This window comes from Prionailurus viverrinus, chromosome C1 (genome assembly GCF_022837055.1).
Source record: "Prionailurus viverrinus isolate Anna chromosome C1, UM_Priviv_1.0, whole genome shotgun sequence".
In the NCBI taxonomy this organism is placed as follows: domain Eukaryota; kingdom Metazoa; phylum Chordata; class Mammalia; order Carnivora; family Felidae; genus Prionailurus; species Prionailurus viverrinus.
This window is the reverse complement of record NC_062568.1, coordinates 55333594-55359948: the sequence shown is the minus strand read 5'-3', so window position 1 is coordinate 55359948 and position 26355 is coordinate 55333594. Positions and strand designations below refer to the sequence as shown.

Below are 26355 nucleotides of genomic sequence, written 5' to 3'. Positions count from 1 at the left end.
GCCTGGATTACTATATACTTCCCTCTTATGGGGAGTATATAGCACTTTTGTTGCGTTCCAGAGGTTTTGCGCTGTGGTGTTGTCATTTTCATTGGCTTCCATGTACTTTTTAATTTCCTCTTTAACTTCTTGGTTAGCCCATTCATTCTTTAGTAGAATGTTCTTTTGTCTCCAAATATTTGTTATCTTTCCAAATTTTTTCTTGTGATTAATTTTGAATTTCATAGTGTGGTGGCTTGAAAATATGCACAGTATGATCTCAATCTTTTTGTACTTATTGAGGGCTGATTTATGTCTCCGTATGTGATCTATTCTGCAGAATGTTGCGTGTGCACTCCAGAAGAATGTGTATTCTGCTGCTTTAGGCTGAAATGTTTGGAATATATCTGTTAAGCCCATTTGATCCAGTGTGTCATTCAAAGCCATTATTTCCGTGTTGATTTTCTGTTTAGATGATCTATTGCTGTAAATGGAGTGTTGAAGTCTCCACTATTACAGTATTTTTATCAATGAGTTTCTGTATGTTTGTGATTAATTGATTTATGTATTTAGGTGCTTTCACGTTTGGAGCATTAATGTTTATAGTTGTTAAATATTCTTGGTGGATAGACCCCTTAATTATGATATAATGCCCTTCTTCATCTCTTGTTACATCTTTATTTTTTTAGATTTTTTTAATGTTTATTTTTTTTTTGAGAGAGACAGAGACAGAATGCGAGTGGGTTGTGGCAGAGAGAGAGGGTAGACACAGAAGCAGAAGCAGGCTCTAGGCTCTGAGCTGTCAGCACAGAGCCCGACGCGGGGCTCAAACTCACAAGCTGTGAGATCATGACCTGAGCCGAAGTTGGATGCTCAACTGACTGAGCCACCCAGGAGCCCCTACATCTTTATTTTGAAATCTAGATTTTCTGATATAAGTATGGCTACTCTGGCTTTCTTTTGGTGGCGATCAGCATGATAGGTTTTTCTTCATCCCCTACTTTCAATCTGAAGGTGTCTTTAGGTCTAAAATGAGTCTCTTGTAAACAGCATATAGATGGATCTTGTTTCCTTATCCATTCTGTTACCATATATCTTTTGATTGGAGTGTTTAGTACATGGACATTTAGAGTGAGTACTGAAAGATATGAACTTATTGCCATTGTGTGGCCTGTAGAGTTGGAGTTTCTGGTGATGGTCTCTGGTCCTTCTTAGTCTTTGTTGCTTTAGTCTTTTTTTTTTCTTTCTTTCATCTTTTCTCCCCTCAGAGAGTACCCCTTAAAATTTCTTGCAGGGGTGGTTTAGTGGTCATGAACTCCTTTAGTTTTTGTTTGTCTGGGAAACTCTGGATCTTTCCTTCTATTTTGAATAACAGCCTTGCTGAATAAAGAATTCTCAGCTGCATATTTTTCTGATTCAGCATGTTGAATATATCCTGTCACTCCTTTCTGGCCTGCCAAGTTTCTGTGGATAGGTCTGCTGTGAACCTGATCTGTCTTCCCTTGTAAGTTAAGGACTTTTTTTCTCTTGCTGCTTTCATGATTCTTTCCTTGCCTGAGTATTTTGTGAATTTGACTATGATATGCCTTGTTGATGGTCGGTTTTTGTTGAATCTAATGGGAGTTCTCTGTGCTTCCTGGATTTTGATGTCTGTGCCTTTCTCCAGGTTAGGTAAGTTTTCTGCTATGAATTGCTCACATAAACCTTTTACCCCTTTTTCTCTCTCTTCATCTTCTGGGACTCCTCTCATTTGGATGTTATTCCTTTTTAATGAGTCACTGAGTGCTCTAATTCTTACATCGTGCTCTTTTGCCTTAATCTCCCTCTTTTTTCCTGCTTCATTGTTCTCCATAAGTTTGTTCTCTATATCGCTGATTCACTGCTCTGCTTCATCTGTCCTTGCCGCCGTGGCATCCATTCTAGATTGCAGCTCAGTTATAGCATTTTTTCTTTCATCCTGACTAGCTTTTACTTCTTTTATTTCTGCAGAAAGGGATTCTAATCTATTTTCAACCCCAGCTAGTATTCTTATTATCGTAATTCTAAATTCTGGTTCAGACATCTTGCTTGTATCTATGTTGATTAAGTCACTGGCTGTCATTTCTTCCTGTTCTTTCTTTTGGGGTGAATTCCTTCATTTCATCATTTTGGGGGAAGAAAATTAAAAAATTAAAACCAACACAAAAAAATCAAATAAAAGATGCTAGATTCTAGGTGTGTTTTGGTCTGGCTGTTGAAAGAAGCTTGGTAGAGAAAAAAAGGGAAAGAAAAGAAAAGGAAAATGTTTGAAAATTAAGAAAAAATGAATACAATAAGATAGACTAAAATGAAATGATTAAAGTAGAATAGAATTAAAAATTTACAAAAAATAAATATAGTAGAAAAAAACAATCTTTTTTAGAAGAACAGAAATAAAAATACTTTTTTTTCTCTTTTGGTATTCAAAAATAAACAAAGAGAAAAAAAAATGAATAGATGGACCAGTGAACAGAATGAAATACACATGAAATTACATCCAGTTTCCCCTAGAAGTTAAACTATGACGCACTTTATAGTCTGTAAACTAAGTAAGCAGAGAGACATGTAGTGTTCCTCTAGAGCACAGTTGGATGGGGCTTGGTGTAACAGCTCCGTTCTCCATTAGATGGCGCTGCTTAGCTCACTGGGGTGGATTGTTGTGGTACATGTATGCCTGTATGCCTATGTTTGGGAGAGGTGAAAATGGTGTCACCCAGCTACCTGGTCTCTAGCATCAGAACTCTGTGCTCTCGGGGCACCTGGGTGGCTTGGTAGGTTAAGCATCTGAATTCAGCTCAGGTCATGATTTCACAGTTTGTGAGTTCAAGCCCCACACTGGGCTCTGTGCTGACAGCTCAGAGCCTGGAGCAAGCTTCTGATTCTGTGTCTCCTTCTCTCTCTCTCTGCCTCTCCACCACTCACACTCTGTCTCTCTCTCAAAAATAAATAAACATTTAAAAATTAAAAAAAAAAGAACTCTGTGCTCTCACCAACCAGCAATCAAGCACCCCTCCTCTGTCTCCAGCTTTCATCCACTCCCCACTTATATGCTGTCTGCAACCAAGCTGTCAGCCTGCCAGGCAGTAGCTCCCTCCTGAGTTTTATCTCAGATGGGGCTGTGTTTCCAAACCCCTCACTTCTGAGGGCCCTGTAGCTTTGACCTGCTCTCACCCTTTGAGAGGGTCTTGCGGAGCAATGGCTGGTGCCAGCCCACCCCCATGAACATTTGTGTGACTGCACTGCTGCAGATGTCCAGAGACTGCCAGCCTGCCCCAGAAAGTTTGTGGGATCGTGTAGCAGCAGCGTTTCAGGGATTGTGGTAAATCACTACACACATCTGGCACCAGGCTTCACTGCTCCCTAATGTTCTTATTCCAACACCAGAAAACGTGTTTGTTCTTTGGGGTCTTCTGGGACCTCTGCCTGTAGGAAAGCCACACAGCCTCTACCAAATGACTTCCCAGGGTAACCATCTCTCCCTGTGTGGCCCGAGGACCCCTTGGACCTCACTGTCTGCTCCTGAGGATTCACCCTTCCCATCAGAGCTCTGCCGGGTATCCAGCTGCAGAGTTTCAGACTCTGCACTCCCTTGTTTATAGAATCCTAATGGTATTTAAACCCTGCCCTTTCTCCTTTCTCCCTTTCTTGTTCAGTCCCTTATGGGTGTTTCCACTGTTTCTCTCCAGCTGCTTTTAGGAGGAATGCTTTTCCCATATTCTCCCTCTGTCTCCATCCTCTCTCTGCAAGCAAAGATAGCTCCCTGCCCTCTGAAGCTTCTCTCTTCCCCAGTTCATCTCTCCGTGCCATGTTCCTGCTGAGTTCTGTGACTCAAGTTATGCAGATTGTCGTGTTAATCCTCAGATCAATTTTCTAGGTGTGCAAGATGGTTTGGTACTGATCTAGCTGCATTTCAAGGATGAGAGAAGCAGACAACTTCCATGCTGCTCCACCTTGTTGGCCCCACCTCCGAAAGCCTTTGACTTTGAATGCACAGTGTGAAGGACACTGCTTCCTTTGAATGATTGAATGAGCTACTTTGCTTTTTTTTTTTACTATCATACTTTGATGGATTCTCTGGAATCTTGGAATAGGTGAGGACCTCCGAGATCAGGTCCCTGGAATGTTTTAAATGTCACATGCACCAGAGGGCAAGAAGGGGCAGTTGACACGGACAGTAGACATATACCTTGGACTTTTTTATACCTACTGTCTTTGTTGTCAGTGTCACATCACAGGCAGAGAGAGGGACCCTGTGTGACACAGTCCTGCTGTTACATGGGGGGGTCATAGCTGTTGATAGCCAGGGAGAAAAACCTGTTCCTAAGGTGTAAATGGAGCCTGCCAGCCTACTGATGTGGGTCTTCATCAACTATTTCTTTCATTAGAGAGTGTTGTTTGTATAGATCAATAGAGTGGTGTCAGTATCTTTACTTTCTTTCAAAAAGGAAGTGAACTGACTTTTATTAATAACATGTCACATAAATACATAGACACTGTATCAGTGGAATGTAAAAAATGTAAAACAGGCTTTAAAAACAGAATCTTTAAGGGTTTTATGACAGCTCTCAAATATTAAACATATTTAAATTTGGGATTAGGTTGAAAAACTTTTAGTTATAAGCCATGGGGATATAAAATACAGCATGGTGACTGCAGTTAATAATACTGTGTTGTATATTTGAAAGTTGCTAATGGAGTAGGTCTTAAGAGTTCTTATCACAAGAAAAAAGAACTTGTCACTGTGCTGGTGATGGATGTTAGACTTACTGTGACTAGTTTGCAGTGCATATAAATATTGAATCTTCATGTTTTATATCTGAAACTAATGTTATATGTCAATCATAACTCAATTTTTTTCAAGAAGGCAATTTTGCCAAAATAAAAATACGTTTTGAATCAAGGGAAAGGGATTGCTCTGAAGATGAAGCTATTAATTTAAAATGTTCTTTTAAGACTGTTAAAAGTACTTTAAAGGAAGAAAATTAAAACTTAAATTCCCTTAAATGTATTTAAATTATGATATTTAGCTAAATTTAATTTAAATTATGATACTTTACTTCTCTTAATCTCTCTGAATCAGCCATTTGGACCCTGTGTGTTAGTCAACTTCCGAAACCATGGCAGACTGAGCTAATGGCTGACTCATCTCCCCATATAAAGATATAGAAAGGCCAGTTAAATTAAAACTAACAGAATACCTCCTCCCCAGCTCTGTTAACAAACTACAACTCCTCTGTAACCCTTCCCATAAAGGAAGAAGAAGAAGGGAAGGGGCAAAGGAGGAAAGGGGGGAGGTAGAGGAAGAAATCAGCCAGCTGGAAACAGTAGGAACAGTCACATAGCTTACTGTAAGCGCAGATGGGTTCGGACATTTTTGTACTCCCATAAAGACGTTTTTATGGACAGACTGTGGCTACCTCACTTCTGTATCAGATTGGGACTCTTTGTTTTATGGAGTGTCTTTGAGCCAGAGGTAAAATTGTCTGTCACAGAGTTTCCTTACTTCCTTAAATCCTAATCTGGAAAACTGCTTCTTTACCTAAGGATATCTAGACCTTGAGCTGTGTAACTTTGAGATGATTACTCTGTGTGTGTACGTGTATGGGGGTACATATATGCATATAAATAGAAGATCATCATCTCTGCGGAAGTCTAGAATAGAATTATTTTAAACTTTTTTTTTATTGTGGTAAAATATACATAGCATGAAATTTGCTATTTTAGCCATATTTAAGTGTACAGTTCAGTGGCATTAGTTACATTCACAATGTCGTACAAACATCACTACTGTCTGTTTCCAAATCTTTTCTTAACTCCAAGCAGAAACTCTACACATTAAACAGCATTAGTGTAACCTCTAACCTTCTTTCCTTATCTCTGAATTTTCCAATTCAAGATAGGTCATAAAAGCAGGATCATGCAATATTTGTTGTTTTATGTCTGGCAGATTCACTTAGCAGGATGTGTTCAAGGTTCATCTGTGTTGTAACATACATCAGAACTTAATCCCTTTTTATGGTTAAATTAATATTCCATTGTATTTATAAATCATGTTTTATTTATTCATCAGTTGATTGTATTTGGGTTGCTTCTACCTTTTGATTATTGTGAGTAATGCTGCAGTGAGCTTTGGCATACACATATTTGAGTTCCTAGAATGGCATTTTGCAAACTGAGAAATACATAGATTCTGTATGTAGAAATATTAGGTCATCTGTATTTCCAACATTGATTAAAATTATTATTTCAGGGTAACTTAAGTATACACAGAATAGGGCTGCCTGGGTGGCTCAGTCGGCTGAGCGTCTGACTTCAGCTCAGGTCATGATCTCACAGATCATGAGTTCAAGCCCCACATCAGGCTCTGTGCTGACAGCTCAGAGCCTGAAGCCTGCTTTGAGTTCTGTGTCTCCCTCTCTCTCTGCCCCTTTCCTGTTCATACACTTTCTCTCTCTCAAAAATAAATAAACATTAAAAAAATTAAAAAAAATATACATAAAATAACACTAAGAACTACTTGTGCTTTTTTAAAAAAAAAAAAAAGTTTTTATTTTTAAGTAATCTCTATTCCCAACATGGGACTCAGACTCAAAACCCCAATGTCAAGAGTCACATGCTCTACTGACTGAGCCAGCCAGACACCCCAGAACTCCTTACACTTACAGCTCTTATAAAATCAAACCAATTTTCCAGTTAAGTAAAAATAAAACTATAAAATCAGTATAGCTAAAGTGAACAATTTTCATCAATTACATTTACTGAAAATAAATGGGTTTTGCTGATGTTGATAGTATAAAAAGATAAATTTTTTGGCACAATGGAACATTATTTTAGCCATCGTTATTATGTTTCCTTTATAACAGTGAGCTTGTTTTAGACCACTAATCCATTATTTTGATGGGCAGTCTATTTGCTAGAGTATTCCAGAATATAAATCTGGAAAACAACAATTTAAGGAGAAGTTTTTTTGTTACTACAACAGTTTCACCAATGAATGGTTGGCAAGCAGGTTCTTGTAAAGACAAATCCACAGAATACATCCACTTGATATCAGATACTGACTGCTACAGCACAGGTTTTATTTGGCTAATCCCACAGTTATTTCTGTTGGAACTTGCTTGAATTGGTAACTTCATATTACTTGACCTTCCTTTATTGTAAATACCACTTATTTATGTAGTCTGTGTTGATTATAAATAAATTCATTATCATAGAACTAGTATAGCACTCTAAAGTAGTAAAGTTGTTTTCATGATGTTAAATCAAATTCTTAGTTTATTAAATTAGAACCTAAGTCTTATAATGTGAAAATGTCTTTTACTTACTAATTATACCACAAGAATTTAGTTTTTGTTAACTAAAAAAAATTTAAATGAACATGATAGTGGCACACAAGATGGTCGTTAGTTGAACATTAGCATATCTTACCAGCACTTGATAAATTCTATTTCTCCAAGGCATCACTTGGCAATATCTTAAATGTAAACTTGAAAATTAGCTGGAACATTGAAAATGCCATGTAGTGCTGAATTATAAAATGATCATCCATGGAGTTAGAATATACTTTTTTTTTTAAGTAGGCTCTGCACCCAACATAGAGCTTGAACTCATGACCCTGAGATCAAGAGATCTTGAGATCGGTAATCAAATGCTTTAATGACTGAGCCAGCCAGGCACCCCTTAGAATATTCTTGTATTTATTCTTTCTTAATACAAACATTTTTGTAAAGATTTTATTTTTTTAAGTAAGCTCTACACTCAATGTGGGGCTCTACTTACAACCCCAAGATCAAGAGTCACATGCTCTAGCCACTGATCTAGCCAGGTATAAACATTTTTGATGGTCACAGAACTTAGATAGCCAAGAATATACCAAAACATACCAAAGGATAAACACTCCCGTATTTTGACAAATACTAGTCCAGACGTTAATGCTTTACTCACATTGAATTCTAATGCTTCACTTGGAAAGAGTTGATCTGCCTTAAAAATAGTGGGGGCTTAGGGGCACCTGAGTGGTTCAGTTGGTTGAGTGACTCTTGGTTTCAGCTCAGGTCTTGATCTCACAGTTCTGTGAGGTCAGGCCCCACATGGTTCTTTGTGCTGAGCACAGAGCCTGCTTAGGATACTCTCCCTCTCTCTTCCTCTCTCTTCCTCTCTCTCCCTCCCTCTTTCCCTCCCTCTCTCCCTCTGTCTCTATTCCTCCCCTGTGCATGTGCTCTCTCTCTCAAAATAAATAAATAAACTTAAAAAAAAAAACATAAAGGGGCTTATGTTTTCCAAACTTCACATGAACTCTGTTTAATAACAAAGTTCATTTATTGTTTCTTTCTTTTTTAAAATGTTTATTTTTGAGAGAGAGAGAGAGAAACAGAGTGTGAGCAGGGGGAGGGGCAGAGAGAGAGGGAGACACAGAATCCGAAGCAGGCTCCAGGCTCTGAGCTGTCCACACAGAGCCCAACTCGGGGCTTGAACTCACAAACCGTGAGATCATGACCTGAGCTGAAGTTGGACACTTAACTGACTGAGCCACCCAGGCGCCCCTCATTTATTGTTTCTTAATAAGAAATAGGATTGCCATATAGATGAATAATTATCTTGCCCAATTAATGAATTTTCCTTCTATTTGGAAAACTAAACTATGAGAAGCAGGTTATTTGATGAACACAGAACCTCTGCACACAGTAGGCACTCAGTGTGAGAGAAATGTTTTGATAGCCCCCTTCAGCACCTGTATCACTGAAAGAAAAACATTGTCAAAGAAACCTTGATAAATGTCTCAACCAGTTGATAATAATTTTCCCTTCTCTTGATTCCATATTGACCTCATGGCAGCCCTTAAATTTCTCTTTTGTGCCTAGTTCTGATTTTAATGAAATCTCAATTCTTATCCTATGACAGAAATTTATAACAAATAACACTAACTTACATTGTGCAGATTCCCAAAGGGGAGTCCTCTTTCTAACCAACCCTTGTCCATTTTTCCTTAATTGCTTACGTTCTTTTTTATTTTTTTTAATGTTTGTTTTTCAAGAGAGTGAGACTGTGAGCAGGGAAGGGGCAGGGAGAGAGAGGGAGACACAGAATCCAAAGCAGGCTCTAGGCTCTGAGCTGTCAGCACAGAGCCCGATGCGGGGCTCAAACTCACAGACCATGAGATCATGACCTAAGCTGAAGCCAAATCGACTGCGCCACCCAGGTGCCCCAATTGATTGCTTACATTCTTGATGATACCCTTTCTGGAATGGGGAATTATAAATCTCCTATTTACTTACTGCCAATAACATGCTTTTCATTTAAAAATATTAAATGTTTTCGTACTTAAGTGATTTTATATCTAACTGTATTATAATTCCTGATTAGCAATATTTTATCTCCATAAAACTGGTAACTCCATGTGATTTAGTTAATTTAGAAAATGTTCTTCTACAGACATTAGCAGAAGTAGCTCTGTTTTTCATTAAGTTTAATAAATAAAATTTATTTTTTATGATGTCACTCTGCAGTACAGTTTGCTAATATTTAATACATTTCAAATGTAAAGTATGGCTTCCCTATCAAATCACTGCTGAAGGTCAGGAATCCACCCTTACATCCTTTACAGCACCTTGCTGCATATAGCAAAGAGCGATAGTACATTTGAACGATTAGATAATATAAATGGCTATTACTTGAATCTATTTCAGTAATAGTTAAGAAATCCTCCCTTAATTTTGTCATGATTCTTCACCCAGGCAATAGAAGTTCAGTCTTGAGTCTCTCAGAAGACGTGATGCAGAAAACACCCATTCAACTCTTAGGAAGAGGGCTTTCTGTAAATAAATATGGTATTTCGCCCCTTTGTCCTCCTCCTCCACTATCAGTCATGCTGGCCTGCTAGGGAGCAGTTCTGTTGTTGCCACTTCAACCCCATTTCCTTTTTACATTTTTAGGAAGTTTCAATAGAAATTCTTAAACTTGGGCACCTGGGTGGCTCAGTCGGTTAGGCGTCCAACTTAGGCTCAGGTCATGATCTCACGGTTCATGGGTTCGAGCTCCACGTCGGGCTCTGTGCTGACAACTCAGAGCCTAGAGCCTGCTTCAGATTCTGTCTCCCTCTTTCTCTGCCCCTCCCCCGCTCACACTCTGCGTGTGTGTGTGTGTGTGTGTGTGTGTGTGTGTGTTGTGTCTCTCTCACAAATAAAATAAACATTAAAACAAACTTTTTTTAAATCCTTAAACTTTCAAGACAACTGCTAAGACAGAGTTCTATCAGCATCCCATACTTGTTGAGCACACATATATCTTTGTAAATGTATGTTAAAGGAAATTGAATAGGAAACCTATTTTATGAGACTTTTATAAAGGTGAAATTTTATATAACTTTGTATTTGATTTTTGTACAGGCAGAAATACTCAGTGTCCTCAGTCACAGAAACATCATCCAGTTTTATGGAGTAATTCTTGAACCTCCCAACTATGGTATCGTCACAGGTAGGCACGAATCATTTGACTTTTCTTTCCCCAATTACCTAGCTTTAGATTCCTTAATATGCTAAAATGCTTAATATTAGGTTCAGTCATGAATTGTGTGCTACTGTCAGATGTCACTTCTGTTGCTATAAAGCATTAATAAAACTGATTATATCAATATAATTAAGAATGGTGTTTCCACTTCTACCCATGTTTAATTGTGCTAATTATATCTGCGTAAATGCTATTTAAATGCACTCGCAGCTGCAATACCAATATTTAAAGGTGCCGTTTAACTAAAATTTCATTTAATTAGCTGAAATGAGCAATGTTTTTTGTAACTCCGTGACCTTTTACAAATTAAGATTTCTTGAGCTGTTCATGTTGTAATTCTTTGCAAGGTATTTTAATCCCTTTAGAGCATTCTTTCCTCAAGGTCTCTGACGTGAGAATAATATTTTTCAGGTTTGGTCATCTGGGTTGGTAATGACCTTGATCTAAATTATCACATTTGGAGCAGCAGTTTATAACTGATGGGAATACCCTTTCCAGAAAGGAGCACACAGAAAATGTTTCCATATAAAAACAAAGACCCATGTTTTTAATACTTTGTGCTCATATGTGTACAATCCAATAAGCAGCTTTAGGTCTATAATAAGTATAACATTCAATTTTATAATAAATGACTTTGGTCACGTTCTTTATCATGGCTGTTCTTTGATTAAAACAAAACCAACAAGAAACCTTAAAAGATTAACCCTGTCTTCTTCTGCTATAGTGGTAACACCTATAATTTTCTTTACAGAAAGTAATAACCAAAATAACCCTCAATAAAAAGGTTTGGATTCAGTACTTTCTTATAAACGCTCTCATCTAACACAGTAACCCCACAAGATAGGTAAAGTAATTTCTATTTCATAAATTAGAAACTAAAACTCTAACTGAGGTACCTTTCCCAAGGTCATCCAGCTAGTGGTAGATCCACTAAATTTCTCAGATTGACCTTCTACAGAAGCGCCTCTTCTTAAATGCAGCCTGGGCTGCAGTTCTTCCCATCCAAGGGATATGGTTCTGTAACTTCTGTCTTTGAGCAGCAAGCAGTTTAACAGGCTCTTACTCTGATAAATAGCATTTTTACCTAAGTTCTTACATGGAGGGAATTTTATCCCTATTTAGCTATATGTATTTAGGTCTATGCCTAAAATGGGGTAATGTGGCAGTTTTTGCTCTTTCCTATTAACCTGCATACCCAAGAATGAGTTACAGTGTTCGGGTGTAAACCACATTTAACTTATGTCATATTTCTGACTAAAGTTAAACCTCGTCCTGTCCCAGGTACCATATTGTTCCCCGCTCCCTAGTCCATCATATTTACTTTTAACTAGTTGGGTTTACCTTTAAAATCTGAATCCAGTTTTCTGTTCCTCGTTTGTGACTTAAATTATTCTTACCTAGCAGATGAAAGCATGGTGCTCCAAAGAGATTAGATTAGATACTATGCTAATACTATACTATTAGATACTATTAGATTAGAGATAGATTAGATACTGTGCTTCTTGTCTTGTACCCTTGACGTTTAATACTTTTGAGTGGAAGACATTAGCTTTAATGAACTCAGTGGACTATTTATGAAGTTTTGTAGCTTCTCGAAGTGAGGATGAGGAATAGAAAAAGGGACTTGAGTCATGGTGTGAATTCCTTTTTCCAAGAGTTTATTCTGAGTCCCAAGGAGGATGTGAAACACATTCATTGTTAGCCAGCATACTCACCTCGGGTCCTCTCATCCAAAAGAGGAAGAAAGGATCCAAGGAGTTGGATGAGTAAGTTTGATTTTATTTAGTTTTTTTTTTTTTTAATGGACTAGCTGGTCCTTTATTTCATGCACCCCTCTAGCATCCCGTGCTCATACCTAGACCTGCCCCACATCTTTGGTTATAATTGATTAGCTCTTTTTAGGGGCGCCTGGGTGGCGCAGTCGGTTAAGCGTCCGACTTCAGCCAGGTCACGATCTCGCGGTCCGGGAGTTTGAGCCCCGCGTCGGGCTCTGGGCTGATGGCTTAGAGCCGGGAGCCTGTTTCCGATTCTGTGTCTCCCTCTCTCTCTGCCCCTCCCCCGTTCATGCTCTGTCTCTCTCTGTCCCAAAATAAATAAATAAACGTTGAAAAAAAAAATTAAAAAAAAAATAATTGATTAGCTCTTTTTAGATCCATGTCTGTTTCTCTGTGGAGCCAGTAATAAGCAACTGTTAACATTAAACATTTCTTTAAAACCACACAAATTTCACAATTGTCAGGTAATAGTAAATTGTGTATTTGTGGCTCTTTTATTGACCTGTGAGGTTGATTATTAAAGACACTTCTTAGCCAAGTTTTGGTGTTTTAAAGTGTATTAATTTGATAAGATTATTTTTGTTTCTAGAAATACTAATTTTGCTTGTTTACAGGTATCCACCAAATAAATGTGAACTTCTCAAATGACCTGTAGCTTAAAGATCAAGCCATGTTCTGTGCGTGGGTAGCGGTCTATTTGCCAACTGAGCCTAGTTGGGGAGATCAGATGGGTTAGGGATGATAACAGCTATTCTGCCTCTTGAAATGAGCACAAATAAGTCTTAATATGGGGAGGTGAAGAGAGAACAGAGAGACAAACAGGCACATAGACCTTGATCATCCAGCTTAGCTGGCTCCCCCTCTTTTGAACTCTGTCAGATTTCTCAGATGTTGGGGTTCTGAGAGGGGAAACTTGAATCCATTCCACTTGAGTTTGTTAACAGAAAAGGTTGTTGCAGCAAGCAGCTGTTGTCACTCATACGGAGGACTTGAAAGAATGATTTGTCAGAGTGTTGGAATAGAATGGACACTGGTATTGGAATTGGGAGATGTGAGGTCTTGTCATGATTCTGCCAAAGCTGCGTTGATGGATCTCTGATGATCTATGTCTCAGTTTTCTCCCATGTGAATGAAGGGACTAGAATAGATGATTTCTTGGTGGGAGTGTGTGTGTGTGTGTGTGTGTGTGTGTGTGTGTGTCCTGAAACTTTTCATCACAGACTTAAAAAACCTGCTTATAGGGGGACGCGAGGAAGAATTCTAGAGGCAACTGCCACTTTATTTCCCTTGGAGGGGAAGTGGGCCTCTTTCCCCCAGACCTACAAAGAAATGGAGTGACTAAAACTCAGACTACAAAGTCAAAAGAAAAGATACAGTAATGGGTCACCTTTTCTTTGATCTTTGGAAACCTCTTAATTCTGTACTACTCCCATTCTTTTATTTTTGTTTTCTTGATAGGTATTTACACACATGCTTGATGATTCAGAGTGTAATGGTGAGATCACCCCTGGGGAGGAAGGTGGGATTGTTAGATACTAGGTCATGTAGTTCTTTTGTAGCCACATTGGAGAGGAAGCTGCACAAAGTACCTGGAGGCAGACTGGGTCCCAGGACTCCAGGGGAAGGTGGTTGAGGGTTTCAGAGGCCTAGGGAATTAAATCTTTGTGTCTAGGGCTGCTGTCACCTCTTAAGTTTGTTACCGATTCTACATGACCTCTTTTACTACTCGAAGAGAGGAGAGAGGAGGATACTAGTTCTACATGATTCTTCAATAGGCCCAAATTCTCATTAAACTCAACCATGGAAAACATATTAATTTTTTAGTGCCTGAGCTCACTTCCTTGAACTTGAACTTGATCTTGATTTATTTTAGGCACAGACACATCTAATTTGCATGCTTTGATATTGTGTTGGTCTCTTCTCATTAGCCAATTAGAAACAAATGTCATGTCTTGTTATAACAAATTCCAGACATTTACCTAAATTCGTTTGTTCTATTATAATCCAAACTAAGCTTGGTCTTGGTAATATTTTACTACAAAGAGATTTTGAGGTAATGGTGTTTGTTTTAACAAGACTGACTATATGTTTACATTTTTCAGAACCAGCTATCATTGCCATTAAAACTAAAAGGGAAAAATTACCTTAGAAATCAAAAGGAGGAGCTCTTGGGTGCCTTAGTTGGTTAAACGGCTGACTCTTGGTTTCTGCTCAGGTCATGATCCCAGAATCGTGGGATCAAGCCCCACATTAGGCTCCACACTGAGCGTGGAGACTGCTTGAGATTCTCTCTCTCTTTCCTTTTGCCCCTCTCCCCTGCTTGCATGCGTGCACTCTCTCAAATTAAAAAAAGAAAAATAAATAAATAAAAAAGGAGATGTTTGCTTAATATGGTTCTTAATGATCTTTTTTAAAAAAAGAATTAAAACAAATACTTTATACCAAAGTCTAATAAACTGTGTTCTAGGGAGAAGTGAAGTGGTTTATAAAGCATATAATCACATGTGTATTGGCGAGCCCTTAATTTCTAATGAGAAGACCAAAAGGATGAAAGAACTATGTCTTCTTACCCACATATTTAAAGATCACATTTTATATGAAATAATAGTGCTGCCTTTCTTGCACCCTCACATTCATGAAACAATTTCAATTATGTATCTTCTACATCCATGTTTGTTTCATTATCTGAATCCATTTTGCAAGTATCTTAGCCTAGTTTTCAGCGTACATCCCATTGGAGATAAAAATGCCTTTCTGTATGTCCCCTCCGCTCCCAGTTACTCTACTTCACAGCAAGAGATTCTGCGTCACCAGCTGGGTATTCCACACTTTAACTCCATTCTAACATGATCTACCTGGAGATAGCGTCAGATACCACAGGTTAGGGTCAATCCCACAAGAGTGCCTTCCCTCCACAAGAGATGCCATTTTCAAATTCAGGTTGTCACCTGTATTTCTGACCTCTGGCTATAAATAAGAGGTTCCTACTATGCCCTCCTTGGATTTGATTAAATACTGGAACTCAGGAAAAAAACAGTTTACTTACTAGATTACTGATTTATTACAAAGGATATTAAAGGGTAAAAATGAAAAGTCAGATGAAGAGATACATAGAGTGAAGTCCAGAAGGGTTCTGAGTACAGGAGTTTCTGTCCCTTTGGAGTTTGGGGTGAGTCTTCCCAGAATGTGGATATGTTCCTCTCCACCCATCTGGAAGCTCTCTCAACCCCATCTTATTGGATTTTTATATAAGTTTTATTACATAGGCATGGTTGATTAAAGCACTGGCATTGGGGATGTTCAACCTCCAGCCCTGTCCCCTCTGCAGAGGTACATGTGTACTGGGGGAGGGGGGAGGGGTGGATTCTAGTCTCTTGGTTGGTTCTCCTGGCAAGTAGCCTTTATCCTTAGGGGCTTTCCAAAAGTCACTTCATTAACATAAACTCAGATGTGGTGAAAAGGGGTTTATTATGAATAACAAGACACTCTTTTTACCTGGATGGCTCTGGAGCTATTTGAGGAACCAAGGACAAAGACCAAATATAACAAAAGATACTCCCATTACTCTTATTGCTTAGAAAATTCCATGGGTTTTTGGAGCTGTGTTTCAGAAACAAGAAGACGACAAATACGTATATTTTTTTAACGGCTTTTTTTTTAATGTTTATTTTTGAGAGAGAGAGAGAGCGCGCATGCAAGCGAATGCGCACAAGCACACAAGGGGGGGAGGGACAGAGAGAGAGGAAGACACAGAATCCAAAGCAGGCTCCAGGCTCTGAACTGTCAGCACAGAGCCCAACGTGGGGCTCGAACTTGTGAACCACGAGATCATGACCTGAGCCAAAATCGGATGCTTAACTGACTGAGCCACCCAGGTGCCCCAAGGAATAATTTCTTATGATAACATATATTTACTTGTGTGAATTAACTTTAGTTTCAAAGTATTGTTCCTACCTTATATCTTCACAAATTTTAAAATGCCATTTGTTGATATTCTAGATGCTATCATTATGATATTGATACTTATTATAAATCATTAAAGTTGGAATGGGATAATTCTCAGCCTCCCAAAATAAGGCCCAGCCTTTCTCCAAATTGGCCTTTAATATAAAGTGGAATTTTCTGGGAGAGACTGCCAGCTACAAATGAATTAGGAAGTTAGCAAATCCTCTCCCCAAAAGCATCTGTGAATCTGGACAAAATTTTTGGTGCTCTGGAAATTGACCAAATTGACAACAATCTCAGAAGTGTTTATATTTGAAAAATTGCTGAATTTGGGACAATAATCGTGGGAATCAGTAGTACTCTAGCCTACAGTTGTTCTCGTTCTTCTTATCCCACCCTCACACCAGCTCGGTCCACACAAAGGGCAGGCCATGAGGATTGGCAGCTTTTTTTTTGCCACAGTGGAAGTGTGCTCACTAGATTGGAACATGGGTAATGCCTCCATCCCAGCAGCATTGTCAGTGATGGTCCTGGTGGCACATGAACAGGGAGGGCCCATAGCCCTACTAGCCTGAATAGAAGGTTGTGATTGGAGCAAATATATTCCTGAGTGAGGCCATACATATGCAGAAAAGAGACTGGGGAGGGCCCACGCTATACACATACGCCTTCCTAATGGGCTCTGAGCCTATGAAAATACAAAGAGGAGACAAAAAAGGTCTCGTGTACAGTAAAAGCTACAGTGAATTTTGAATGTCCTCCTACTTCTTACATACAGATCCATCAGCCCAAGATATTTAAGCATAATTTCTGTATAACCACTGTCTGATCATTAATCTGTGGAGATATATGACAATCCCTGTAAAAGGCCAAACTTAGAAATAAAAACAAGATAAAAAAAACAAAACCAACAAATAAGCATAGACATCACCAGAGGGCATACTGTAGGAAAGAAAGATATCATAAATTTAACCCAAGCAAGTTAATAAACAAACATCAATAACAACTTTTAAGGGGGAAGTCAGAATCCAGAGTTGCTCCAGTACATCATCTAAACTGTCCAAATTTTAAGAAAAGTAACTAGACTTATAAAGAGACAGAAATATTTGATCTATATTCAGGAAGAAAGGCCATGAATGGAAGTGGTTTCTAAGTATCCTAAGATTTCGGATTTAACATACAAAGATTTCAAAGGATCAGTATGTTCAGAGAACTAAAGGAAACTATTTAAAGAATTAAAATTAAAACAGTGAATGAAACAACAAAGAATCTCATTAAGTAAATAGAATTTTTTTTAATAGGACCCCATGGAAAGTCTGGATTGAAAAGGACCATAATTAAAATGAAAAATAATGTAGAGTGACTGACTAGCACATTTGAGATAGCAAAGAAAAAAAATCAGTGAACTTAAAACTGGGCCAATAGAAACTGTCCAGTATGAAAAAGAGAAAAAATTTGTGTAAGGATGAACAGAACCTCAGAGACCTATGGACGACATCAGGTGGACTAATGTGTAATAGTAGCAGAAAGAGAAGAGGAGTAGAAAATGGAAAAAAACAGAAAAATAGTTGAAGAAATAATGGCCAGAAAAACTGAATTTGATAAAACACATTCACCTATGTACTGGAGAAGCTCAGTGAACTCTAAGTAGGATAGATTCAAAAGAACCCATACCTAGACACAAACTAGATTGTTAAAGACAAAGTGAAACCCTTGGAAGTAGTAAATAAAAACAACTTCTCACCTCTGAGGGAATAACAATAAGATTAATGGCAACTTCTCATCTACAACAATAAAGGCCAGAAACAGTAGACATTTAAAATGCTGAAAGAAAAAATTACATCCAGCAAAAATTATCCTTTAAAAATGAAAACAAAGATGGGGCACCTGGGTGGCTCAGTCAGTTGAGTGTCCAACTTTGGCTCAGTTCATGATCTCATGGTTCGTGAGTTCGAGCCTCGCATCAGGCTCTGTGCTAACAGCTCAGAGCCTGGAGCCTACTTCTGCTTCTGTGTCTTCCTCTCTCTCTGCCCCTCCCCTGCTCACACTGTCTCTCTCTATCTCAAAAATAAATAAACATTTAAAAAAATAAGTAAAAAATAAAAATGAAAACAAAGCAAAGATGTGCTTGAATAAAGGATGAGAGAATTTGTTATTAGTTCTGCCGTACAAGAAATACTAAAAGAAGTCCTTCAGGCTAAAAGAAAATGACAACAGATAGTAATTCAAGGAGAAATAAAGGGCACTGGAAATGATAAATATGTGGGTTACTCTAAAACACTCCATGTGTGTATTTGTTCTTATTTCTTCTTGTAACATCCTTAAACACATAAAGTTGCATGAAGCAATAATTAAAAAATTATTTTTTTGCTGTTTTGCTTACTTAAAAAATATAGATATATTTTACAGTAATAGCATAAAAATGAGGGAGGGAATGGAGCTGTATTAGAGAACAGTTTATTTTACTAGAATTTAGTGTTGAAATAGGTTGTGCTAAATTAAGATGTATTTTATATTCCCTTTAGCTACCATGAAGAAAGTCCACTCGTGAAATATAGGAAAAAAATCAACTGAGGAATTAAATTATAAATAAAAAATATTAACATAGAAGAGGGCAGTAAAGGAAGAGAAGATGACTGAGAAGGATGGGAGACATGTAAAAAAACAATATGGCAAAATCAAATCCAGCCATATCAATAATTACATTAAGTGTGAATGGTCTAAACTTTCTAGTCAAAAGACAGAGACTGTCAGACTGGATTTAAAAGAGCAAGATCCAACAATATGCTGTCTATAAGAGACACATTTTATTTTATTTTTTAATGTTTATTTGAAAGAGAGAGAAAGCATGAGCAGGGGTTGGTGCAGAGAGAGAGGGAGAGAGAAAATCCCAAGCAGGTTCTGCACTCAGCATGGGTCCCAATGCAGGGCTTGATCTCATGACCATGAGATCACAACCTGTGCCAAAATTGAGAGCTGGATGTTTGACTGAGCCACTCAGGCACCTCTACAAGAGACACATTTTAGATTCAAAGACACAGAAACATTGAAAGTAAATGGATGGAAAAAGACCTATCATGCAAACACTAACCATGAGAGAATTGGAGTAACTACATTAATTTCAAACAAAATAGACTTAAGAGAAGAAATAGAGATGAATAGGGTCATTTCATAATGATAAAAGGATCATCCCACTAGAAAGTTAGAGCACCTGAAATATACACACACCTAACAACAGGTCCACAAAGTACAAGAAGCAAAAACTGACAAAATGTAAAGGATAAATAGGCAATTCAGCAATATTTGATTTCACTACCCTACTCTCCATAATTTATAGGACAGCTAGATGGAAAATAGCAAGGATCTAGAAGACTTGACAAACACTCTCCATCAATTCTATCTAAGTCACCATACATAGAACACACCACTTAACAAAAAATACACATTCTTTTTAAGTACATGTGGAACATTCTCCAGGATACAGCATAAGTGACGCTATGAAATAAATCTCGATACATCTAAAAGGATTGTAATAATGCAATTTATGTTCTCCACTACAGTAGAATTAAGTTAGAAATCAACACAAGAAAGAAATCTGAAAAAACCCCAAATATTTGGAAATTAAACAACACACTTCTAAATACTCAGTGAGTCAAAGAGGAAATCACAATGGACTTTAAGATATTTTGGACAGAGTAAATGAAAAATGCAACATAACAAAATCATAGGAGGCAGGTAAAGTAATACTTAGAGGGAAATTTATAGCTTTAAACACCTAAGTCAAAAAAAGCCCAAAATTGATCATCTAAACTTCAATCTTAAGAAACCACAAAAAAGAACCAAATAAACCCAAAATAAGCCATATAAATATGAGATGAGATAATGAGCCAAATAAAGATGAGAGCAGAACATGATAAAATAGAAAACAGAAAAATAATAGAGTAGAATCAATGAAACTACAAATTTGGTCTTTGAAAAGATCAGTGAAACTGACAAACCAGTAGCTACATTGACCAAGAGAAAAGGGAGAATGTACATATTAGCAAAATCAGAAATGAAGGAGAGGATAGTACTATGGCCTCGACAGAAACTTGAAGTTGACCAACTTTATGTCAACAAATTTGGTAATTTAGATATAATAAACAAATTCCTATAAAGATACAAGTTATGAAAATGGACTCAAGAGGAAACAGAAAATCTAAACAGACCTATAACAAAGAAATTAGAATTAGTAATTTAAAATGTTTCCATAAGGAAAAGCCCAAACCCAAATGATTTTAATGGTGTATTCTATCAAATGTTTATATAAAAAATAACACCAATCCTTCCCATACTGTTTCAGAAAATAGAGGAAGAAGGAACACTTACTAACTCATTCCGTAATGCCAGTATTATCCCAATACCAAAGCCAGACAAAAACACAATAAGAAAACTACAGATCAGTATCCCTCATGGACATAGATGCAAAAATTCTTTTTTTTTTATTTTTATTTTTTTAATTTTTTTTTTCAACGTTTTTTTAAATTTATTTTTGGGACAGAGAGAGACAGAGCATGAACGGGGGAGGGGCAGAGAGAGAGGGAGACACAGAATCGGAAACAGGCTCCAGGCTCCGAGCCATCAGCCCAGAGCCTGACGCGGGGCTCAAACTCCCGGACCGCGAGATCGTGACCTGGCTGAAGTCGGACGCTCAACCGACTGCGCCACCCAGGCGCCCCTAAAAATTCTTAACTGCGTACAGAAGGTCCCCAACTTACAATGGTTCAAAGTTACAATTTTTTGACTTTACAGTGGTACAAAAGCAATATGCATTCAGCAGAAACAGTACTTCAGATTTTGAATTTTGATCTTTTCTTGAGCCAGTGGTATGTGGTACGGTACTCGGTTGTGATGCTGGGCAACAGTGGCAGTGAACCAGAGCTCAGATACACGATCACAAGGGTGAACAACCACTACACCTACAAGCATTCTTTGCCCATAGAACCATTCTGCATTTCACTTTCAGTACAGTATTCAATAAATTACATGAGATATTCAACTCTTTATTATAAAATAGGCTCTGTGTTAGATAATTTTGGCCAGCTATAGGGTAATCTAAGTGTTCTGAGCATGTTTAAGGTGAGCTAGGCTAAGCATTGATGTTTGGTAGGTTAGGTGTACTAAATGCATTTTCAGCTTAACCATATTTTCAGTTTATGATGGGCTTATTGAGATGTAACCCCATTGTAAGTCAAGGAAGATCTGTATTAGCAAACTGAATCCAGCCACCTATAAAAAGAATTATATACCATTATATACCAAATGGAATTTATCCCCAAAATTCACAGTTGGTTTAACATGTGAAATCAATTAATGTAATTAATGCACAGTTTAACATCTGAAATCAATTAATATAAGGCAATTACGAAATTGAATGCTCTTTTCGTAAGACTGGGGACAGGGTAGTGAGGTTCCACTCTTGCCACATCTATTCAGCATTATATTGGAGGTTCTAGCCAGTACAATTAGATAAGAAAAATAAAAGGAGTCTATACTGGAAAAGAAGAAGTAAAAGTGTCTCATATGACATGATCCTGTGTGTAGAAAATCCCAAGGAATCCACAAAATCTACCAAAGCTCATAAGCAAGGTCACAAGGATCCAAGATTAATGTAAAAAAATCAGTTGTATTTCTATATATCGAGAATGAACAGTTTAAAAATGAAATTAAGAAACAATTTAATTCAGGGTGCCTGGCTGGCTCAGTTGGTTACAGCATACAACTCTTGATCTTGGGGTTGTAAGTTTGACCCCTATGTTGGATGTAGAGATTGCTTAAAAATAAAATCTTAAAAAGAAAAAAGAAATAATTTCATTCATAGTATCAAAAAGAATAAAATAGTTGAGGATAAATTTAGTAAAGAAGTATAAGATTTTTACCATGAAAAGTATAAAATATTGCTGAGAGAAACTATAGATCTAAATAATATGGAGAAGAAATATTACATGTTCATAGTTTGGAAGACTCATTATTGTCAAGATGGCAATTCTCCCCCAAATTGATTTATTATGAAAAAAATTTTTTAATGTTTATTAATTTTTGAGAGAGAGAGCGTGAGCAGGGGAGGGGCAGAGAGAGAGGGAGACACAGAATCTGAAGCAGGCTCCAGGCTCTGAGCTGTCAGCGCAGAGCCTGGCTAGAACTCAAGAACTGTGAGATCATGAGCTGAACCCAAAGTTGGACACTTAACCAACTGAGCCACCCACGTGCCCCCCAAATTGATTTTATGAATTCAAAAATGATTCATATCTAAATCCCAGCAATTTTTTTAAATAAGACATTACAAGGTGATTCTAAAATTCACATAAGAAATGCAAAAGACCTAGAGTTTTAAAGAACTAAGGTTGAAGACTTAGACTATGTCATATCAATACTTACTATAAGTCTGTAGTAATCAGCAATATAGCACAAGAATAGGTGTAGTATCAGCACAAGGATAGGCATATAGCCAATGTAACAAAATTAAGAATTTAGGGGAAAAAATCCTACATTGATTGTTAATTTATTTTCAACAAAGGTGCCAAGACAATGGGTAAAAGATAGTCTCTTCAGGACGCCTGGGTGGCTCAGTCGGTTAAGCGTCTGACTTCACCTCAGGTCATGATCTTGCGGTTTGTAAGTTCGAGCCCCATGTCGGACTCTGCTGACAGCTCAGAGCCTGGAGCCTGCTTTGGATTCTGTGTCTCCCTCTCTCTCTCTGCCCCTCCCTGCTCATGCTCTGTATCTCTCTCCTTCAAAAATAAACAAACATAAAAAAAAAACTAAAGGTAGTCTTTTCAACAAATTGTGCCAGGACAGTTACAAGTCCACATGCAAAAAAAATTATCTTAAATCCTCCCCTTAAACCACACACAAAAATGAACCCAAAATGGGTGATAGACCTAAGTGGAAGAGCTAAAACTGTAGAACTCTCAGAAGAAAAACAGGAGAAAATCTATATACTTTGGGTTAGGCAGAGTTCTGAGATATGAGACCAAAAGCACAATCCATAAAAGAGAAAAATGATATATTTGACTTCATCAAAATTAAGAACTTTTGGTCTTTGAAAGATGCTGTTAAGGGAATGAAAAGACAAGTTACAGACTCGGAGAAGATGTTTAAAATCATAAATCTGATAAAGGACTTGCTTCCAGAATAAACAAGGGGCTCCTAAAATTCAATATTAATAAACCTAATTTTAAAGCGGGAAAACTATTCAAATAGACATTTTGCCTAAGAACAAATACTAGGGGCTAATAGGCACTTGAAAAGACGTTCAACTTTATTAGTCACTAGGAAGATGCAGTTAACAATATGAGATGCCACTGGAATTATATACTAAAATGGCTATAATTAAAAACACAGACAATACCAAGTGTTGACAAGGATGTGGAGAAACTGAAACCCTCATAGAGTGCTAGTGGGAGTATAAAATGATACAGCCTCTTTGGAAAGCAGTTTGATAGTTTCTTAAAAAGTTGAACATAAACTTACTATATACCCCAGCAATCCCTCTTCTAGGAATCTACCCAAGAGAAATGAAAACATATTTCCTTACAAAGGCATGTACACAAATGTTGATAGGACACTATTCATAATAGCCAAAAATCAGGAATAGCCCAAATATCTATTAACTGGTGAATGAATAAAAATAATTGTGGTAGATCCACACAATGGATTGTTATTATTCAACAATAAAAAGGAATAGAGTACAGCATGAATGAGCCTCAGAATCATGTTAAGAGAAAAAAGTCAGACACAAAAGGCCACATGTTGTATGGTTCCATTTATATGAAATGTGCAGAAAGGGTATATTTGTAGAGCAAGAAATCAGACCATATGTAGGGCTGGGGCCGAGAGTGGAGCTTAACTGCAAAGGGGCACAAGGGAGCCCCTTGGAATGGTGGAAAGGTTCTAACATTGGATTGGGTGGTGGTTGCCCAGCTCTGTCAATTTACCGAAAATCACCCAATTGTACACATACAGTAGGCGAACTTCATGGTAGGTAATTTATATCTCAAAGCCATTTTTATATCTCAAAGGTTTTTGTGTGTGTGCTTAAATTTTGAGGGCTCTTCTAAATCCTGATGCAACAGGGATTGATTTGTTTACCTTGTCACACAGATGCTCTTATGAATTTAATCTTCCTCTCTCTCTCTCTCTCATGACAGTTGTTAAAAGAAATACCTACGTACACGCCTGCCTTTGTTTCAGATCCATTCTTCCGACACCTCTTTGTGTTTCTCAGCTCCATCCAAGTGGCGTTTGATTTCGGCCTCAGTTGAAGTTCTAGTATTCGTTCTGTCAGTGGTCTTGTCTTTGACAAATTTCTTTTCAGGATGGTATTAACTTTAAGAAACCTCAGCATGGAACGGTCCTTATGTGTTTTTAATGTCCTTTGTTAAATCCTTTCATGGGTACACAGTCTTATTTCTGAAATGCACCTGGATTTTAATTATATGCTTGTCTTTCCTTTGAAACTAGAATATGCTTCTCTGGGATCACTCTATGATTACATTAATAGTAACAGAAGTGAAGAGATGGACATGGATCACATTATGACCTGGGCCACTGATGTAGCCAAAGGTAACAAAGCTTCCTGTGTTCTCACAGAATTGGTGGGGCACGTTTTCCCATCTTGATGTGGTGACTTAAGGCAGAAGATTTGTTCTTCTGTGTCTTTAGATGTTGCTTTTTCAGACTAAAAGTACCAGGAGTTCTGCAACTTTCTGTACAGATATTTTCATTGTATTTCATATTTTAATTCAAGTGTAGTTATTTAACATACAGTGTTACATTCACTTCAGGTGTACAATATAGTGATTCAACAATTCTCTACATTACTCAGTGCTCATCAGGACAAGTGCACTCCTTAATCCTCTTCACCTGTTTCACCCATCACCCCCCCCCCCCCCAGCAGCCATCTTTTTGTTCTCTATAGTTAACAGTCAGGATTTTTGGTTTGTGTGTCTCTCTCTCCCTCCCTCCCTCCCTCCCTCCCTCCCTCTCCCTCCCTCTCTCCTACCCCCCCCCTTTTGTGTAGATATTTTAAGTCCCTGCCTTTCTACTCCTGCATTCTTTTTCTCTCTTTACTTTATTTCTTTCCCTAAAACCAAGTCCTAACAAAATCCGTGGCTCCAGGGCAGCCATTTTTGCCACATTTTGTGACATTGTAATTGACCAGCTTGCTTGATCAACACATTAAATGGAAAGATCATAATTCTGTTGTTCTGCAAGACTCCACTCAGACTTAGTATCCAGAAAACGTGATTTATTGTGGGATTAGTTCTACTCATTTTGTGTACATAATAATATGCTAAAAATAGTAACCACTTTCAAAAAAAAAGTTTTATTTGTCCTGCCATGTGAAAGCAATTCAGATTTTATTTTATATTTAATGTAAACTTGGAAGTCATCCTTGGAAATGAAATATTTTTAATACCCAAAACCCCTAAACAAGGTGCCCAGTTCTTTTTCCCTCATAAATTCCTGCATAGACTAATGCTTTCTAAAGCAATTTAAATTCCGTTTATTTTTATCTTTTCTTTTCCATTTTCCTAACTGAAGGTCTCTGAGTTTTATTTATAACTGTCAAAGTTGCTTTGGAAACAACTTAATCTAAATAATGAATGCTGATAGTTATACTTGTATTCTAGCAACCCCTAGAAAGTAAGGGTGTCCAGATTTTACCCAGGCACTTCACTTCTTTGCATCTCGCTAGTCTAAGCTCTATAAGCATCTCTTTACAAAGCAAATAAAAGGATATTTAGTGCTCAGTAAGGAGAGCAACTCATACTTTGCTTTCACTGGGAAGTCACACAGTGACTTCCAAAAGTAATAGTCTTTCCTTTGGGGAATTATCTTGTCAGTTTTAAGTTTCATCAACACCTGCCAAATTCTTCAAATAGGGAAAGTGAAAAAAAAAAGTTTTTTTTTTAATTTCATGCAAAATGCTGCTGCTGAACCATACTTCATTACCTTATAAGAATAACAAGCTCTGTGTTTAGGATGGTGTGCCTAAGGCTTTGGCTATGTTAATTAACTTAATTGTGTATTCATGCATCAGGCATTTCAAAATCAGCCTTAAATTTTGGCATTCTTAAAGACATTTTCC

The 26355-nt window shown here is 37.6% G+C and overlaps 1 protein-coding gene across 3 annotated transcripts in view; it reads left to right on the top strand.

Annotated features, from left to right (window-relative positions):
- The window catches only part of MAP3K20 (mitogen-activated protein kinase kinase kinase 20), a 185641-nt gene that overhangs the window by 77806 nt on the left and 81480 nt on the right, over positions 1-26355 (top strand). For all 3 annotated transcript variants that reach the window (XM_047869069.1, XM_047869071.1, XM_047869072.1), the window contains exons 3-4: positions 10383-10470; positions 24726-24827. In XM_047869069.1, the coding sequence (XP_047725025.1) occupies positions 10383-10470; positions 24726-24827 (190 nt within the window). The remainder of the gene's footprint in view (positions 1-10382; positions 10471-24725; positions 24828-26355) is intronic.